Source organism: Eublepharis macularius, chromosome 2, assembly GCF_028583425.1.
Source record: "Eublepharis macularius isolate TG4126 chromosome 2, MPM_Emac_v1.0, whole genome shotgun sequence".
In the NCBI taxonomy this organism is placed as follows: Eukaryota; Metazoa; Chordata; class Lepidosauria; order Squamata; family Eublepharidae; genus Eublepharis; species Eublepharis macularius.
In genome coordinates, this window is record NC_072791.1 from 13,899,654 (window position 1) to 13,919,828 (window position 20,175).

At 47.8% G+C, this 20,175-nt stretch overlaps 1 protein-coding gene across 1 annotated transcript in view; it reads right to left on the minus strand.

Moving 5' to 3' along the window:
• The window catches only part of LOC129323696 (zinc finger protein 345-like), a 46,956-nt gene that overhangs the window by 11,687 nt on the left and 15,094 nt on the right, over positions 1–20,175 (minus strand). The window contains exons 2-7 of the mRNA XM_054970288.1: positions 17,703–18,214; positions 17,486–17,528; positions 16,420–16,499; positions 15,780–15,906; positions 14,303–14,395; positions 9,489–10,991 (exon numbers count right to left, since the gene is read on the minus strand). Coding sequence (XP_054826263.1) covers positions 9,489–10,991; positions 14,303–14,395; positions 15,780–15,906; positions 16,420–16,499; positions 17,486–17,528; positions 17,703–18,116 — 2,260 coding nt within the window. The 5' untranslated portion in view covers positions 18,117–18,214. The remainder of the gene's footprint in view (positions 1–9,488; positions 10,992–14,302; positions 14,396–15,779; positions 15,907–16,419; positions 16,500–17,485; positions 17,529–17,702; positions 18,215–20,175) is intronic.

Here is a 20,175-nt window from a genome sequence, read left to right on the forward strand (position 1 = left end):
AGGGTTGAATTTGGGAGGGGAAAGTATGTCAGAGAGGAAAGCAGAGAGGGGACCCGGGGGAAAGGCTAGGGAGAAATCTAGAGGGGAGGAGGGGAGGGGGAGGGGGACTGCTGCGGCAGCCCCTCCATCTGAGCGGAGGAGGCCCTCCCCTGCGCTGCTGCCGTTCACCAGCCTGGCTTCTGGTGACAGGAAGAGGGTTCGCAAGACTCTCTTTCCTGAGGCAGCTGCTGGAGGGCCACCCCCAACCCGGGTGCGTGAGGCAGGGGCTGGCACTGGGCAGGGGCCTGCTGCTGAGGCTCCTCCTCCTCCAGTGGTTGCGAGCCAGCTGCTGGAGGAGGGGCAGCATGTGGTGTCTCCTGGGATGGGCGCGGAGCACATGACTTTCCCTGCGCTCCCGCTCACCCCAGGAACCCGGAGGATGTTGGAGGAACTGCCCGTGAGACCCCCCCTGGGGCGGTCCACCCCAGTTTCCTCTGAGGCCAGCAGCAGGCCTCTCGCGGCTGTGCAGGAGGAGAGGACGCGGGAGGAAGAGGCAGAGACTGTGGTGGAAGAGCCCACATCTCTGCCCCTTCAGCCTCGTCCATCCCCACCTGCCCGGCCGAGAGTGGGACACGGTGTGTCCGGCCAGAGCACCTCACAGGAGGTGCCGCAGGGTGGTCCCGAACGCACTTCTCCTGGGAAGCGTGGGATGCCCTTTTCCTCCGAAATCTGGAAGCACTTCCAGACAACGGAGGATCCCCGAGCAGCCCTGTGCCTGCATTGTAGGCAGCGCGTCAGCCGTGGCAAAGATGTGTGGCATCTCTCCACGTCTGGGATGAGGTACCATATGAAGAGGCACCACCAGGCGGTGCTTCTTCGGGAGGAGGGTTCGAGTGGCGCCGCACGGCCGCCAGCTAGCCAGAAGGAGGCAGGCTCCTCTGGTGCTCTCCCCCCAAGGGTACCTGCAGGAAAGGGACGCCAAGCCTCTCTCCCGGAGATGCTTGGTATGCAGGGCGCTAGTGTGCCCAGAGAGGGGATCCGGAGGGCGAGCAGGCGCATCACGCGCCACATCGTCAACATGATAGCAGTGGATGGGCAACCGTATTCCGTAGTTGAAGACTTCGGCTTCTCAGGGCTGCTCCAAGATTGCTTTCCCTGGTACGCCGTCCCTGCTCGCACGTCGTTGAGCAGATCGGTGGTGCCCTCGTTTTACAGGGCTGCCAGGGATCATGTGAAGGCACAGCTGTCCCGGGTTGCCGGGAGAACTGTGCACTTCACATCGGACATCTGGACCTGCCCAAGTGTGCAGCAAGCGTACCTCTCGCTTACTGCTCACTGGTGGGAACCCGAGTCGGTTCTGGGTGGGGGCCGGGGGGAGGTGCCTAGCACAGCTAGACAGGGAAGGATGCGAGACCGCCAGGCCGGCTACTGCAAGGCCTTGCTTCACGCCGAGGTGCTCGACGTGTCCCACACGGCGGAGAACATCGCTGCCACCTTAAGGAGACAGTTGGACGAGTGGATAGGCCAGGGACCCGCCACCGTGGGATGCATGGTGACGGACGGTGGCAAGAACATGAGGGCAGCGGCGCATCTAGTGAGCCGAGAGAGCGTCTACTGTGCCGCTCACAAGCTTCACCTAGTGGTGAGAGATGCGCTGGGGTTGGGCTCCTCGAAGGAACCCGTGGATACCCGGACCCGTGAACTCCAGTTACTTGTCCAGAAATGTCGGAGGCTCACGGGTCACTTCTCGCGCAGCGTGAAGGCCACGCACGAACTGCGCCAGACACAGGTCAGGACAGGTGTGCCAGAGCACGCTCTGATCACTGACGTCAGCACTCGCTGGAACTCCACCTGCGCCATGCTTGAGCGCTTGGTGGAGCAGCAGGCCGCACTCCACGCGTGGCTCTCCGAGCACCGCGGTGCGAGTCAGGTGGGTGAGTTCAACCGGGAGGATTGGCTCACCATCACCCAGACAGTGGAGGTCCTGAAGCCCTTCAAGGACTTCACTGTGGCGGTCTCGTCAGACACGGCGACCCTCGGTCTGGTCATTCCCCTGGTGCACACGCTCCAGAGGAATCTGGCCACCCTTGCAGACCGGGTCGCGCCCCGTGCTGACCTTGTTCCAGCGGTGCGCGCATTAGTGAGAAGGCTGCAGCAGGGCATAGCTGCCAGGCTAACTCCTCTCACTAAGGAAGAGTCATACATGTTGGCGACCATGTGTGACCCGCGCATAAAGGGCACTTTCGCCGAGCGGGACGGGAACCTCACCCAAGCCAGAGACGGGCTCTGCTCTTGGGTGAGGCGCAGGCAGGCCAAGAGGGGACGCCTGTCGACAGGGGGGACGCAAGAGGGGCCCTGCCGTGCGGGTCCCTCTGACGCCCCCTCTGCGCAGGCCCCCCCCGAGGCCACCACCGGAGTGCCGATGGAGATGGAGATGCTCCGGTGGGCCCTCGTCCCCTCTGGGGTCGTGAGGACCGTGAGAGAGGATCCGGCGGAGGCGATGGTCAGGGACTACCTCGCGGAGCCCTGCGAGTCGCTCTCCACCGATCCGCTCAGCTACTGGGCCAGGAAGGAGTCGGTCTGGCCGGACCTCTCCCTCGAGGCGCAGCGGCTGCTCTCATGCCCTCCGACGAGCGTGGAGAGCGAGCGCGTCTTTTCACATGCGGGCGACATTGTCGGCCCACATCGCACTCGCCTTCTCCCATGGAGAGTCGAGCAGTTGACCTTCCTGAAGGTCAACTCTCGCCTCTTCGATTTCTCAGGACTGGACTTCCAGAGTGACTGAGGTGAGCCCAACTTGTGGCCTGCATCCTCTATGAGTCCAATCCTTTGGAATCGCGCTCTCCCCTGTATAAAACCCTGTATATACAGTTAAAACCGGCCAGTAGAGGGAGGGTGGTTAGGAACCAGTGGCAAAGGGAAAACACCCAGCAATTTGAAAGCCCCCCCCCCAGGGTATTCAAAACATCTCCCATCACTGAGACATACCCTGTGGGACCAAATTTATTATGAAAAATAATGCCCCAGAAACATGGATTGCTACTGGAGGGAGAAACAGGTTAGATAGGGATTGCTTAGGTGTTTTTATCAGATGAAATCATTGTAAAAAAAATTGTAGAAGAATTGTTGTACTGTTTTTTGAAAGTTGATGTTCTGTTCATGTAAAAAAAAGGAAAAAAAACCAAAAAAAAATGTTGTGATTATGTTTTTTAAAAGTTGATGTTCTGTTCATGTAAAAAAAAGGAAAAAAACCCCAAAAAAATGTTGTGATTATGTTTTTTAAAAGTTGATGTTCTGTTCATGTAAAAAAAAGGAAAAAAAACCAAAAAAAAATGTTGTGCTTATGTTTTTTAAAAGTTGATGTTCTGTTCATGTAAAAAAAAGGAAAAAAAACCCAAAAAAATGTTGTGATTATGTTTTTTAAAAGTTGATGTTCTGTTCATGTAAAAAAAAGGAAAAAAACCCAAAAAAAAATGTTGTGCTTATGTTTTTTAAAAGTTGATGTTCAGTTCATGTTTAAAAAAAAAAATTTGATGTTAATGTTGGGTTTGCATGGTTGGGGGATGCGGGAAGAGTGGTGGATGGGCACCGGCCAATGATGATCTCTCACAGATGTTCCCAGGTAAATTCTGAGGCTGGTGTGGGGGTGGGGGGAGACCTCTGCAGAACTGCTCCAGAAATACCATTGTCCAGTGCCTTGGAAGTGCCCAGTTCAGCTTTGTGTGTCTGAACTGAAAGCACAGCCACAGGAAATGACATAGGTTCTGCTGGACCCTGTTGCAGTGGTTCCCCCCCATTAAGTCGTTTTATGGAGGGAGAGTTGTATTAGGCTGGTAGTTATTATGATCATCTTCTGTTTCCATGCCCTGTTGTGCCCGCTCACTATGTAACCTGTTGTAATGTTCAAAACTTTACTGTTTGTCCATTTCAAAAAAAAAATTGTGTTTAAGATTCTCTGATGTGTAGTTAATTGTGTTGTGTTGTGCTATGAGGGACAATAAGTGTAATATGTTGTGATTTGTTGACCACTTGTAATTTGAAAATGAGAAAATAAAGGTTTTTTAAACTTAATGATTGTGTGTCTGTGTTCCCTTCTTTGATGGGAGGTTGGTTCCCAGCATAGGGAACAATGGGGCAGGCTGGCCAGCCTGTTCCTGGGGTACTCGGTGTGGGGCAGCTGAGGGTGGTTTTGGTTCTGAGAGGGGCTGAGTGGAGGATTTGGGTCTGTGTGTGGCAGCTGGGGTGGGGGAACTGGGTTTGTGTGGGGCTGAAAGGAGTGGACTATGGGGGATGAGAGCACTGGTCGTCCCTTTTGCCCAAGTAGGCCCCTGCTACTGTCCTGGTGTGGGCTTCCATGCCTCTATCAGTTGCTGGCCCTCCTTTGCCATCTTTTTCAGAAATTTTCCTAGGGCTGCCAAACTCCTGGTTGGGCTTGAGTTCAGGTTAGAGAGAGTAGTTCCCTACAGATAAACTGGCTGCTTCCAAGGGCAATCTCTTTAGAGGGCAAATGCGGACCATGGATTCTGGGGGAGATCCCTACTCAGATTTTCCTTTCCACAAGTCCCACCCCCAAATTGCCAGTAACTTCCAAGGCCAGAGTTTGCCACCCCAGAGAGATCCCGTTCCCACCCTCTTAGCCTTGGCATGAAAGTTGTAGCCCCCATGGAACGCTTCCAGGTTCCTGATTCCAAGCCCAATGACACCAATGTAAGACAATCCAGACCTCCATCAAAAATGGATTTTAAGTAGCAGTGGGATTGGGCTGCATTTCAGTCATTCACATATCTGGTTGTGTTCCCAAACATTTAGCTTATGGTTTTTTAAATCGGCGTATGGCACTTAAGGACACTTTTAAATGGTTCTAAAAACATATTTTTATTATGAAGTATTTAATGTGGCATTGATCAAGGGCAGGCCTTTTGGCCAAATGAGCAGTATCAGTACAGTAAAATTTAGACAAAGCTCATAGGAGGAAAAAGCATTCACACTGTGAAGTGGGAAGAAAGTTTCAATTTACATGTACCATGGACTCCGAAAAAGACATGTCCAGACCAAATCAGGCCTGCTTTCTCCCTTGAAGATATCAATTGATGATAGTGCTTATGTCACATCATGAGAAGACAAGGTTCACTAGAAAAGACAATAATGCTAAGAAAAATTGAAGGCAGTAGGGAAAAGAAGAATACCCTAGATGTGGTAGATTGACTTCGGTTTGCAATACATGGACAAGGTTTTTGGGATACTGTGGAGCTCAATATAATTCTAAAGTACACCACAAGTGATTTGAATGCATAAAACATACAGACACATACACATAAAATGTATATACCCCCTCCCCACCAAATTAAAGGTTTATCTTATGCCCCGGTTTTCTCCCCCATGGGAACCTAGAGTGGTTTACACATTGCTGTTCTCCCTTGATTTGTTTCACCCTCATCACAACCAGGCTAACAATAGACAGCTGCTCCATGCCTCACATTGGAGTGACTCCACCGATGGCCTTCTTAGTTGTATGAGGGGGTGGAGGGGGGGGGAGGAAGGAAACAACGCACTCCTGCCCACTCTATCTGGGGCCTAGGTTGCCAAATTGCTTGGCCTTGGCAAGGAGCCAGTGGTGGGGCGGCACTGGTTCTGGGGCCCCGTCAAGAACATTTGTCCAGGGCCCCAAAATCACCTAGACTGCCTCTGGAAAACACAACACAATTGTTTACTTAGGCTGAGCCAAGAACATCCATCAAGCCTACAAGGCACAGAATCAGAGTCTGCCAGATTCTAGACCAACTCTCTAGCCATTGCACTACAGTGGATATCTAAAAATTGTTCATACCCCCACCAGCAACTTGAACATTTTTCTCCAAAAGGCACACAACTTGGCTGGGTCTCAAAAAGGACTATGATGCATGGGCCTGTCAATGCATACTGGTACTAAGGCTCTGGCCGGGGGGAGGGGGGCATTGTGCCAATGCCACCCTGGCTTTGGAAGGGGACAGTAAAATAGAAGAAATAATCTAGCTTCAGTGCCTCCCCCCCTTCTCTCTCTCTCTCTCTCTCTCTATAATGTGAGTGAAAACATTACTATACCATCACTGAAGCCTACAGGATACATAGGGTCTGTTCACACACGCATGATCATTTAATGGCAATGCTCTGGCATGATGATGTCTGTTCTAGGAAGTGATGTGATCATCACACAAGGCTGGGGAGCACGCACAATTCACAGCAGGCAGATTTGGGCCACAAGGGATCCTGCTTTGGCCTGCAGGGCCCAAATCAGCCCACTGCAAAGCACAGGCATACTCTCAGGGCAGCCAGATGACATCAGTGACATCACGGCAGCAGCCCCTGGAGCGTACCTTGAAGGCTCATTCACTGACTTTCCCCCTTCGGGGTGATAGGTGAGAGTGGGGGATCCCCCACCAAGGGGAAACGGATCCCTAATTGTGTCTGAGGTTGTGGAAATCAAATGGGTCATATTGCTTCTGTCTTTGAGGGACTTACATGCACATTATATTTAACTCCAGATTTCTTGATTGTCAAGGAATGCATGTGGTGGGGGGTGGGGGGAAGGGTGGGAGAAGGGCCCCAGAGGGTTGGGGGGGGGATTTTGTTGCAGTGGTTCCCCCCCATTAAGTCGTTTTATGGAGGGAGAGTTGTATTAGGCTGGTAGTTATTATGATCATCTTCTGTTTCCATGCCCTGTTGTGCCCGCTCACTATGTGACCTGTTGTAATGTTCAAAACTTTACTGTTTGTCCATTTCAAAAAAAAAAATGTGTTTAAGATTCTCTGATGTGTAGTTAATTGTGTTGTGTTGTGCTATGAGGGACAATAAGTGTAATATGTTGTGATTTGTTGACCACTTGTAATTTGAAAATGAGAAAATAAAGGTTTTTTAAACTTAATGATTGTGTGTCTGTGTTCCCTTCTTTGATGGGAGGTTGGTTCCCAGCATAGGGAACAATGGGGCAGGCTGGCCAGCCTTCTCTGCGGGTGGTGGGGGGGTCAGGGGGGTGGTTGTCTGTGTGCCAGGGCAGGTGCTCTTTCCCAGGGACGATTTGGCACTGCCACCATTGTGGCACCCCTTGTCTGTGCAGAACTGCCCTGGGAAAGAGAGTTTAGGGGTTCCCAAAAGGGGAGGGCAGGCCAGCCTGTTCCTGGGGTTATGGTGGGTGTGGGGCAGGTGGGGGTTGATTTGGGTCTGTGAGGGGCTACTGGGGGGATTTGGGTCTGTGTGTGGCAGCTGGGGGGGAATTGGGTTTGTGTGGGGCTGTGAAGGGTGGACTTTAGGGGCTGAGAGCACCTACTTGGGGAGGCCATGAAATGGCCCCCCCAAGTGGGAGCAGGCTGAGCCTTGGTGGGGGGTGGGAGGAGGGGTGGGAGAAGGGCCCCAGAGGGTTGGGGGGCATTTTGCATGCAAAATGCCACCCCTGGCAACACAAGCCTCCCCCAGCTGTCAGTGGTAGAGATTAGAGCACCTACTTGGGGAGGCCATGAAATGGCCCCCCCAAGTGGGAGCAGGCTGAGCCTCGGTGGGGGGTGGGAGGAGGGGTGGGAGAAGGGCCCCTGAGGGCTGGGGGGCATTTTGCATGCAAAATGCCACCCCTGGCAAAGGAAGCCTGCTTCTTCATTTTTTCCCCATAGGAAATAATGAAGAAGATGCTCCTTTATGGGAGGATGGGGGGACCTGCTTTGGGGGGCCATAACATGGCCCCCCAAAGTCCAATCTGTCTGAAACTTGGGTGGGTGTTAGAGAAGGGTTAGAGGAAGGTCCCCACCAATTTTGGGCTTATTTGGTGGGAAAATGCCTCCTCCAGGCGTCCTGAAAGACGGAGGCATTTTCCCAGCAAAATAACCCGAAAGAATCCCGAAAGAATGCCGAAATAATGCCGAATCCCGAATCCCGAAAGAGATTCTTGTTTCGGCATTCGGCTAATGCCGGTAGAGAATCTTGTTTCGGGTAATCCCGAAACAAGAAAGCCGAAAGTTTTTTCCTTGCACACCCCTAACTACAAGCTGTTAACTTTGGAGGGTCATAACAATTTGTTTGGTTGGCATGCATACTTATGTTATGAGAAATATAAAATGGATGGTATGTTTCAACACCACTTTGTAAGGAGAAATATTTTTTCGGTTTGGCAAAAATACAAAAAATATACAGAGGAGAAAAGGCCTATGTGGATTGTGCCAGCAGAGGTGATAAAACCACATACAGACTGTCAAGGAGAAGACTGGATAACATATAAGGAATTATTGTTGATAGAGACATTGTAAAAATGAAGAAAGAAGAAGACTTACCTTTTAAATATAGATGGTTACAATACCGACAAATTAAAGACTTATTTGAAGTAGATAAAAGAAAAGTAGGTTTCAGAACTAGAAATTCAGAGTTAGAAGAACTTTTACTTGGAGAGGGAACAAAAATAATTTCTAAGCTTTACAAATTGTTACTGAAATGGTACACAGAAGATGAAACGGTTAAGACACAAATGGTGAAATGGGCATTAAATTTTAATGAAGAGATGGCAATGGAGGCATGGGAATACTTGTGGAAAAATACTATGAAAATATCTACATGTGTTAATTTAAAAGAGAATGGATATAAGATGATGCATAGATGGTATTTAAAACCGAAAAAATGAGCAAATATGAGTAACGTTATGTCAAACAAATGTTGGAAATGTAAACAACATGAAGGCTCTTTCTATCATATGTGGTGGACTTGTGATAAAGCTAAGCAATTCTGGTCTAAGATATATGCGGAAATGTTGATAATTATGAAAGGTAATTTGTCAAAATGCCCTGAAATGTTTCTGATAGGGCTTAATATGGAAAAAGTCAATGTACTGGACAGGACATTATTGTATTACATGTTGGTGGCAGCAAGATTATTATATGCGCAATACTGGAAGCAAGAGGAGATACCAGAAATTGAGGATTGGATTCAAAAACTGTTGTACATGGTGGAGATGGAGAAATTGACAAGAAAATTGGATGAACAAAGCTCACATGAATTTTTAAAGGACTGGGAAAAACTTAAAGAGTATTTGGAAAATAAGTAGGATGTAAAAGGAAACTATGGTCTATGGATAGTTATTAATATGTATATGAGAATACAACTAAAAACTATGTAAGAACTTTACCTTTGAAAACTGGGACAAATATTAGAATAGAAGGAAATGATAAGATTTAAAAAGGTTTTAGCGCTGTTGGGGGTCTAGGGTAAAAGGGGGAGGGAGGGTGGGAAATGTGTATTTGAATTGATAAGTGTGAGACAATTAGTACTAGTTGAAAACAAAAAGGATGTAATATGTAATCTGTGAAATGTATGTTAACCTATGCAATAAATTTCTTTTAAAAAAAAGGAAATACAGTTGGCTCTTGGAATAAAGCTCTTTCCACACTCAATGTAGTTATATGGCTTCTAATCTGTGTTGATTTGTTGACGGACAGTAAGTTCTGTACTCGAAGCAAAGCTCTTCTCATGCTCCATGCATTTATATGATTTCTCCCCTGTGTGTATTTGGTGATGGTAAGTAAGTTGGGAGCTCTGAGCAAAACTCTTCCCACATTCAAAACATTTATATGGCTTCTCCCCTGTGTGGATTTGTCGATGGGCAGTAAGTTCTCCGCTCTGAGCAAAGCACTTCCCACACTCCAAACATTTATATGGTCTCTCCCCTGTGTGCATTCGTCGATGGTAAGTAAGGTGGGAACTCTGGGCAAAGCTCTTTCCACACTCCAAACATTTGTATGGTTTCTCCCCTGTGTGGATTCGTCGATGCTCAGTAAGATGATAATTTCGAACAAATGTCTTCCCACACTCCAAACATTTGTATGGTTTCTCCCCTGTGTGGATAGGTCGATGAACATTAAGCTGTCTCCTCCAAGCAAAGGTCTTTCCACACTCCGAGCATTCATATGGCTTCTCCCCTGTGTGTATTCGTTGATGGGCAGTAAGATGTTTATTCCAACAAAAGCTTTTCCCACAGTCCACACATTTGTATGGTTTCTCTCCTGTGTGGATTTGTCGATGGACAGTAAGGTAGAGGTTTTGAGTAAAGCTCTTCCCACACTCAGCACAGTTATATGGTTTCTCTCCTGTGTGGATTTTTTTATGGCAAGTAAGGTGGGAACTCTGGGCAAAGCTCTTCCCACACTCCCCACATTTATATGGCTTCTCCCCTGTGTGGATTCGTTGATGAGCAGTAAGGTCTTTTTTAGAATAAAAGCTCTTACCACACTCCCCACATTTATATGGCTTCTCCCCTGTGTGGATTCGTTGATGGACAGTAAGCTGTGTATTTGAAGCCAAACCCTTCCCACAGTCCCCACATTTATATGGCTTCTCTCCTGTGTGGATTTGTTGATGAGCAGTAAGGTCTTTTTTAGAATAAAAGCTCTTCCCACACTCCCCACATTTATATGGTTTCTCTCCTGTGTGGATTCTACAGTGGACAGTAAGGTGTTTTTTTGATGAAAAGCTCTTTCCACACTCCAGACATTTATATGGTTTCTCCCCGGTGTGGATTTGTTGATGGCCAGTAAAGTGTGAACGCTGAACAAAGCTCTTTCCACACTCCAGACATTTATATGGTTTCTCCCCTGTGTGGATTCGTTTATGGTAATGAAGGTTGGAACTCTGAGCAAAGCTCTTCCCACACTCCAGACATTTATAGGGTTTCTCCCCTGTGTGGATTCGTCTATGCTCAGTAAGATGTGCATTGTAAGTAAACATCTTCCCGCAGTCCACACATTTGAATGATTTCTCCACTCTGTGAATTCGTCGATGGACTGTGAGCGCTTTCTTCTGAGCAAAGCTTTTCCCACACTCCATGCATATATATTGTTTCTCCGCTGGGTGGATTCGTTGAAGGGTTGATTCATCCCTCTTCTTCCGTTTTTTCCCACTGCTTCTCTTCTGCTGTTCACCTTCTAATGGGAGTTGTTGTGGTTCTCCCTCAGGCTTTCTCCGGGGACCATCAGTCTCAGTAAAACAGAGGAGACCGGTAAGTCCTTAAAACAAATCAGAATAAAAGAAAAATGGCCATTAAGAGCACCTGATAACAACAGAACAAAAACACTTGAAGGGGGTGACACATCCTACCATGTATTAAGTTTTGAGTATTGTATGTTCATGTCGGGTAAACAGAAAAATAAGACTGGAAGGGATCCAAAGCGTTATCTAGTGCAACCTCATGCACAATACAGGAAATTTACAGCTACCCCTCTACTCCCTCAGTGACCTTTGCCCTACATCCAGAGGAAGGCAATAAACCCTCCAGGGTCCGTGGCCAATCTGGCCTGGAGGGTAATTCAATCCTGATCCCAAAGTAGCTATCAGCATTGCTCTGGAAACATAAAAAAGGTCTCTGGAGCAGAGCACTGGCTCATTTCTTCCTGCTGTCCATCTCACTATCTCCCTAATTTCATACTGAATCATGAAATCAGCACTGCTGACATATGGACATCTAGCCTCTACTGGAAAACTTCCAAAGAAGGGGAGCCCACCACATCCCAAGGAAGCCTGTTCCACTGAGTAACTGATATAACTTTCAGGAATGTCTTCCCAATGTCTAGCCAACAACCCTTTTGCTTTAATTTAACCTATTGCTTCTAGTCTGACCCTCTGGGGCAACAGAAAATAACTGCTTCTTCTATGTGACAGTTATCGTATCACATCTCAGTTGCCTTCTCTCTAGACTAAACATACCCACTCCTTCAAACCGTCCACATAGGACTTGGTCTCCAAACCCTTCACCATCTTCGTTGTTGGCCCAATTTGGACACATTCCAGTTTGTCAACATCCATCACTTTACAAGATCTGGATACTGTATGTCTGCTTATGCAGCACCAAATCACATTTGATTTTTTCGCTACTGCATCAAACAGCTGACTCATCGCCAGTGTGTGATTAACTAAGACCCCTAGGTCTCATTTGCATGCATTACTGCAAGATAAATTTCAGCAATCCTACAATTATGCATTTTAGTTTTCTGACCTAAATGAAGAAATTTATTCCTTTTGTTAGGTTTAGCTCAGTTATCCAGCCTCTCATGCTTTCCTGAATTTTGATTCCATCTTCTCCTACATTTGCTTCCTGTCCCGATTTAGTATCATCTGCAACTTTAATGAGCATTCCCTCAGTTCCTTCATCCAATTCATTTAGAATGGCTTTGAACAAGAGATGGCCCAGGCCAGATCCCTGAGGCAATCCCATTTCTTATTCCCCTCCAAAAAAGACCAGGAACCATCTAGAAACACACTTTCGGTATGATTTGTTACCAAATCGCAAATCTATTGAACAGCAGCAGCAGGCAAACCTCATTTGTCAACAAATGCTAACAAGAAAGCCTTACTCAAAAGCCTTATTGAAAACAAGAGAAACTATTTCCATACAATTCTCCTCAACTGCCAAAGAAGTGATTCGATCTACAATGGAGAGAAGGTTAATCTATCACGATTTGCTCTTGAGAAACCCATGCTGGCTCTTTGTAATCATAGCCTTTTTTTTTTTGCATAAAATTTTTATTGGGTGAGTATAAACTGCAATTACACTTTCCATTAATACCCTTATTTCTAGTACCCCCCTTTCCCTCCCCCCCCCTTTATCTAGGACTTCCAACAGTTTTCCAACCCTCTGTTGAAATCTATTACCTACTTCTCTATTATTTTATTGCATATCCTAATATATTATTATACTGGTTAATATGTTAATAATTTCAGTATAGCTTAATCTCAATCTAATAATAAAATTATAATGTATCTTTCTTCTTCTCTAATAAAGATCTATATGTCTTCCAATCTGCAAAATTAATAATTTTCTAACAACCATAATTCCCCTTTTACGTCCCACTTTTTCTCTAAATACTGTTTTAGTCTCCCCCAATCATTAAAAAATTCTTCTGGATTCTGGTCTCCCAACCTTCTCGTCATTTTGTCCATTTCTGCCATGTGTAGCAATTTTTGTAATCATAGCCTTTTGACGTGCTCCAGGAGTCACTCTTTCAGGATTTGTTCTAAAATATTTCCAGGTTTGGGTGTGAAGCTGAAACGTCGGTAGCTACCTGGATCTTCTTTTTCCCCCTTCTAAAAGTTGGGGACAACTTGGGTCATCTTTGATCTTCTGGCACCTCACCTGTTCTCCAAGAATTCTCAAAGATGCTCAAAGATTCTTACAGATTGTGGATTATAGACAGAGTCACCAAAATTACAGCAGCCAGTTCCATTAGTACTCTAGGATGCATTCTGGCCCTACGGACACATTTTCTGTTAAGGAAGCTAGGTGTTTATAGATCAGCCTGACGCCTACGCTAGGCTTCAACTCCCCTCCTTCATCATGTGTTTCCTTTTTGCTGGGTTGAGCACAATCCAGAACAGAGCTCTAGATGTGAACTATGGGAGCCCAAGCACAGATCCCTAGATGTACAGCACACTGGAGTGGTCTTGGACCAATCACTCTTCCCCAGTGTTTCCTACTTCACAGGGTTGTTGTGCAAGTAAATGGAATGATCTCACTAATTCTGCTTTGTATTCCTTGAAAGAAGAGTGGGATAAGATGTAAGACTACACGGAAAACTAGAAATAAAGGGATGGGACTGCTGCCCTCCACCCAACAGATCGCTTGTACAGGACTCATCCCACCCCAGGACCAATCCCCTCTCTCCAAAGGTCTACTGCCCATCAGAAGAAACATTTCTGGTCTAGGGGGACCAACTGGAGCAGCTCCAATTTTTTCTGGTTCTACCTTTAAGGCCTGAAACGGGCCTGGAGTACTTCAGGGGCTGCCTCTGGCCAGGTTAAGATCTCCCCCCACCCAAGCCCTGCTCTCAGGGCCCCTAAGTAGAGAGATGGGAGGTCACCAGAGATGGGGCCTTTTCAGTGGTGGCTCCTCCCTTCTAGAAGCTTGCCTGGAGCCTACATTGTTATCTTTCTAGCACCTGGTGAATTTTTTTTCCAATCAGGCTTTGAACTAAAGGGTTTCTCATTCTTAGGTGTTCTGTGGTCTGCTTTTCTCCTGAGAAATATTCTGATCCTAGTTTAAATTTTGTTACTGATAATTCATGTTGTGTTACCTGGAGAGTCATTTAAATAGATAAATAAATGTTGAATGTAACTGGATAGTGCATACACATTTCCTCCAAGATTAGGCACCAATAAACCTACATTTTGTTCTCTGTTCTACCTGTTTGGGAAAGCTTTCCTAGCCATTGTTGGCTGTTTCCTCTTCAAAATGATCTCTGTTCCACCATGGATGAAGGTGAGCCAAAGAGGTCCTATCCGGATACACCAGAAAAAGGTCTGCACTACATGAGGAGGTTCATACCTGCTGATCTCTCTCTTTTTTCTGGGTTCTGGAAAAATAGATTTCCGTTTCCTTGCATTGAGGAAATACTGTCAGGTGTGGGACCCAGAAGTCCTAATTTTGGGGAAAAAAACAGAAAAAATTACTGTCTGAGAGGGGAGGAGGCTAGTGCTTGGATCCAGAAGAATCTGTCGACTGATCCCGCTGGTGACCCAGAGCAGAGGAGGGGGCAGGGCACTCCAGCACAGGGGAGGGAAGCCCTAGCCCAGAGGGAGCCACCGTGGTACAGGATCTCAGTCCCCTCCAAGGGCATGCAGGATCCAGTACTCCAGTCTGACACCATCAAAGGCAGCCCTGAGGAAGGTCCTCTCCCTTTAAAGAGACCCCAAACTCCTAATAGGGAGAGGGAATGTTGTTGATGGATCCCCAGAACCTTGAATTCCTACTAAAGATCAGAAAATTCTTTTTAATACTTATTAATCTGAATTCAGCAGGCAAAATTCTTTGTGACGGAGACCAAAACTTCACCTGCTCGAATCCAGGTTTTCTTGGTTTGTTCTTCAAGGCTCTGACACACCGTTTCCTGTCTGGGTTGACCATGCTGAAGCCTGCACTAGTTTCAGTAGAATGAACACAGTGGAATGACCCCAATTCATCCCTCTCCCCCCTTCCCCCCACGCATTCATAGCCTCCTCATGCCCAACGGGAGACCAAAAGGTCCTTGGAGCACAGAAGTGTCTTTTTGTACAGGCTTTCCTTTCAACAGGAAAGAAAAGACTTTAAGAATGAATAGAGCATGGTTTCCAGTCCTGAAAAACACCAGGCTAACAAAACACTCTGTACCCGACAATAGCCCTGCAGAGAAGATTAGCACATCAAGCACCAATCCATATGCAAAAGAACCTCCTCAGGATACAGTGAAGCCTCCCGCCATTAGCATTCCACACCCTGGGAAACTCTTACAGGATGACTCAGCTCAACCCCACTCCTCCTGAGTAGATATAAATGACCTGCCAACATCTTTTCCACACTGTGACACTGAGAGATCACTGTCTTTTGGTGCTACACCTCTGAAGATGCCAGCCACAGCTGCTGGTGAAATATCAGGAACTACAATGCAAAGACCACGGCGATACAGCCCGGAAAATCCACAACAACCATCATTCTCCGGCCGTGAAAGCCTTCGACAATATATCCCATGAATTGTTCCTCTTTGTTTGCAAACTGGTATTTTAGCAGACACATGAATACTTTGGTACTCGTCTAGATATGCAGAAGTCCCTCCTTTGTGTGCATGTGGAACCGCCCCACTCACTGACTGAGTCTCCACTGGGGAGGCCCTACGAGTGTCCTTCTTGAAAGGAGCGATTACTGCCTTCAGCAGCTGGAAAGGAAAGGAAAGGAAAGGAAAGGAAAGGAAAGGAAAGGAAAGGAAAGGAAAGGAAAGGAAAGGAAAGGAAAGGAAAGGAAAGGAAAGGAAAGGAAAGTGGACCCTTACCCAGAGAGGCCACATTCTGAAAATTCTCCTCCATGACTTCCTTGTGAAGGCTTCTTTTTTCCGGGTCCAGTAGAGCCCACTCCTCCTCAGTGAAATGAACAGACACCTCCTCAAAGGTCACCGGACCCTGAAAAGAGAAAAAAAGAAACCTCTCTATCCTCTCATAGATCCAGAGGAGTTAGTCGTGTTAGTCTGTAGTAGCAAAATAGTAAAGTTTCCAGTAGCACTTTTAGAACTAACCAACTTTATTGTAGCATAAGTTTTCGAGAGCCACAGATCTCTTCATCAGATGCCTCTGATGAAAAGAGTTGTGGCTCTCGAAAGCGTATGCTACAATAAAGTTGGTTAGTCTTAAAAGTGCTACTAGAATCTACTAATTTTCTGTCTTCTCAGATACCGTAAGGTATCTTCCCCTTCGGAGGACCAGCCCAAATGAGTGTACTTAGAAGTTTGCTTACAACATCCAGACTTCCATGACACCTTTCCATTTTCCTTCTAGTGAACAGAACAGATAGGCAAAGAGAGTGAGGGGTTTTCCTTGGGCTAGGCACGGGTGAGTGGGGCAGAGGCCACGTGGAATCACAACTGCACAACAGCAGCTCCAGGCACTCAGGGTTATGAGTTGCAGTTCTTCACTCACTTGCTTTGGCCCCACAGAAGTTGATTTCTCCCTGCTGCAAAGATACGGCAAAGATTTTATTGTTGGTTTCAAGGCCTTGCCTGGAAAGATCAAAAGATAATTGGAAGTCATTGAAATCTTTTCCAGTTTTTAGCATTTCAGTTCCTTGAATGGGGAAAACAGATTTTCTTGGGTCATGTTCACAACTACCCTCTCTTCCTTTCATATATTTTAAAGAAACCAGTCTTGCTCAGGTTATCACAGACAAATGAAGGGCTGATTCTCCAATGGTATAGATTTCACAGAATAAAGAAGGAAGAACTCTGAAATGAAAGGTAGAAGCAGCTCTGAACCCAATGACAGAAATCGCAGCTACCAAACTCAAGAATATCTTTGCATGAGGGCAAGACAGGCACAGATGGGAAAAGGCAGGCTTGCTTTTGGTGAAGTCCCACTGCCTACTTCTCGGGGCGGTGCTTCTTCTGTCCCTCTCCCGGCACAGGTCATTCACCAGGGCCACCAAGGCTGTTTCAGTCCCATGACCAAGCCTAGAACTGGACTAGAAAGGATCTGAACCCTTTTCCTTATCCAGGAAAGCTTGAATTTCTCCATCTCCCACCACCAGTTCAATCACCTTACTCAAGAAAGGACTAATTCAGACTTGTCAGTTGCGATTTCCTGGGTCCTTTGTAGTCCTGTTTTGACGTGGTGCCACACAGTCTGTTTCGAGGCTGGGGGGACCTCCCCGTCGCACAAGGAGGCATTTCCTCCCTTTCAGACCAAGCCAATCAGCCCCCCCCCCGGCAGATAGCATCAGCCAGGAAGGAGAGGCCATATAAGCAAGTCATAAGCCTCAAGACCCCAAGGATCCTGTCCACATCCTCAGACTGAATGCCCTATACAAGTTCCCCAAAGAGCCCAACAAGCCTCCACCCGGCACCATCTGACCCTGTCACTGCTGATGCAGAGCCCAAGTCAGAACTGGGTCAGCGCTGAGCAGAAAGGGTCAGAGTGGGCCACTGAACCCTCGACTTCCTCCTCCCTCCAGATCCCAACAGGCCTCTGACTACAGCCCTTTTGACCTTACCCAGAAAAGCTGCTCCGAGGCAACAGTTGATCCTTATCTGCACCTGAAAGAGAAGTGAGGATCTCACAAAGGGGAAACTGTTGAGGAAAGGAACAGGGTTAAGGTGCGGGGGGAGGGGGGGAGATGTCTAAAAAAGTTGGGGCCCTCTGTGTGGACTTTGAAGGTATCCCTGGTCATATCCTGTGCCCCACATACTACCTAGAGGAATGCCTCTTACCTCCTGGCCTGGATTCTTGTCACCTGTGTGGCTCAGGAGGAACCCTTCTGCCAGGGCCACCGCCTGGGAACTGGTCTCCGGTCCACATTCCCTGACCCAGCTCTCCATCTCCGGGGGCAGGATGGCCAGGAACTGGTCCAGGATCACCAGGTCCAGGATCTCCCTCTTGCTGTGCCTTTCTGGCTTCAGCCACTGGAGGCAAAGGTGGTGGAGTTCGCTGCAGACCTTTCGGGGCCCATCAGCCTCCCGATAACGGAAATGCCGGAATTGCTGGTGCTGCACATCTGAAAGGGGAAACTCCTCTCCCAGGCTCTTCTGCAGGGTTCCTTCCCACAGTTCCCTTCTGCTCACAGGCTCCATGGCAACAGGGCCGTTTCTTGCTTCTGGAGTGGCTGAGTCCAGCTCTCCCCTCATTTTCCCGTCCTCTCCAAACAGCCTCCACCTGGACCAGTGGATGGCCTTCCTCCTTTGCCAGATTCTTCTATCAAGGCAGCTGCTGGATCATTGACCTCCTGTAAAGAGAAGTCTCATCTGGTGAACCTATATATATATGGAAACCTGCATGTAAGAGGTGACCCATGTCGCACGAAAGTCATAGAATAAACCGGAATCAAGGATGATTGAAAATTAAAAAATGGTTGGAGCAAGTGAAGAGGATCTTCCACACAGCAAGCAGAAAGGCTCCACTCTGCTTAATAACAGCATCTTATATACTAATAGGCAAGTGGCCGTCATCTGAGGATACTTACATCCAGAGACTAGAGTCATGAACTGGCAAGACAGGTCTCCCTACAAAAACTCTCATTCGTTTGCAGAAGAATGTGAAATCTAACCCCCACCCCAAAAACAAACAATAAAAATTGTTTTTTTAAAAACCCTAAATGGTAAAAGGAGTGACTATAGATTTAACCAGATGTCCCCAGTAGCTGTTAGTAGGCAACCATAACAGGTCACCTAGTATTCCAGGCTTCGTTTCTGTCAGTAAAATGCAAGGGGAAGGGACAGGGCCTTTTCTGGGGTGTTCAGGAACTACGATGCCAAGACCACGGCTATACACCCCGGAAAATCCACAACAACAATCGTTCTCCAGCCGTGAAAGCCTTCGACAATATATTGAAAGCCTCTCAATCTCTGCCCACCACAGCAGTGTTACCAGAACTGCTCTTTTATTATAATGGGGAATTAGCTGCAGCAGTCTGTAACTATTAATATTAAGCGAGGATCATAACCTATGTTTACGGAGGTCCCGATCCCAGACACTCTAGTGAAAAAGAGGCAGACAAGAAGTAAGGTCCAAACACGTGTATTGAGTGTAGCGTAAGCCTAGCTTGCACAATCATACAAAGAACATACAAGGTCTAAGAAATACAGAGTAGGAAATACAGAGACGTTCGCATTAGCTGGTTCCCAACGATGATAGGGGGAATACTCACTTATCCTGGAGCGAAGCAGAGACGCAGCAGCGAGGTGGCCCAATGCCAGCACTGGGACCACAGACGGACAGCAAGGAGGTCTGGATAGGGAATGGCCTGAGCACCGAGTGGTCTGAGAGACCAGCTTAAATACCCCAAAACGTACCCTGGGGCTGGTGCTGTACTTGGTGGTTCTCACAGATTAAAACAAAGGGTCTAATGGGCTACTGAATCGCTTGGATGGGCCACTTTGGTAATCAGATTGTGATAAGTGACACCTCAGGAAGAGGGGACAAAAGAGGGAGGGGGAAATCCAAGTGGGCTGAAAGGATGTTCCAGCGGACAGGGCTTGTCCTGATGTCATCAGCTTTGGAATGCGGAGGTTTCTTTGAGATGCATTCTCTAAGTGCTTGGGATGGTCGGCACTTAGTTCCTTCTCCGGGGCGGCTCCTAAGATATGCAGAGCGGGGCGAGGGGCTCTCGCTGCGGACGTGGTGTGCCCGCTTCGCCGAAATGGCTTCTCAAAGCAGTCTTCTTCCCAGGGTCTTCTGGCTGCCTGAGAACATGGATGCCGGCTGGGCATAGCTGGGGCTGGATAGCAGGCTGCCCGGTAGCGAGGGCAAGCTCGGCGACCGGCCCGCGGGAGGCTCCAGGCGGGAACTGACCAGGGAGCGCCTAGCCAGGCTCGCTGGAGGTTTCCCTGGCAGGCGCCCGGCTGCTAGCAGCGGCTTGGGCCCATATGAGGCAGGCTTCCATGGAGGCAGGGGGAACAGCACACAAAACACAGCCCAAAGCAGGGGACAGGCACGGTCCGTGGCAGATGGCAATGCAGGCACAGGGCACACTTGTAACAGAGTCCAAACACACACTGGGAATTCCAGATATAGGTCAGGGCAGGGCTGCCCAGAAAGAGAGTCCTTTTGTGCAGTTACCCAAACATGGAGTCAGTAAACTACACAGTCTATTGCAGCAGCAGGGTAATTGGCACGCAGGCAGGAAACTGACACGTGTATCGGAGCACACACGTGCAAAGCAGTCTTTTTGGTGTAGCAGTGAAACAG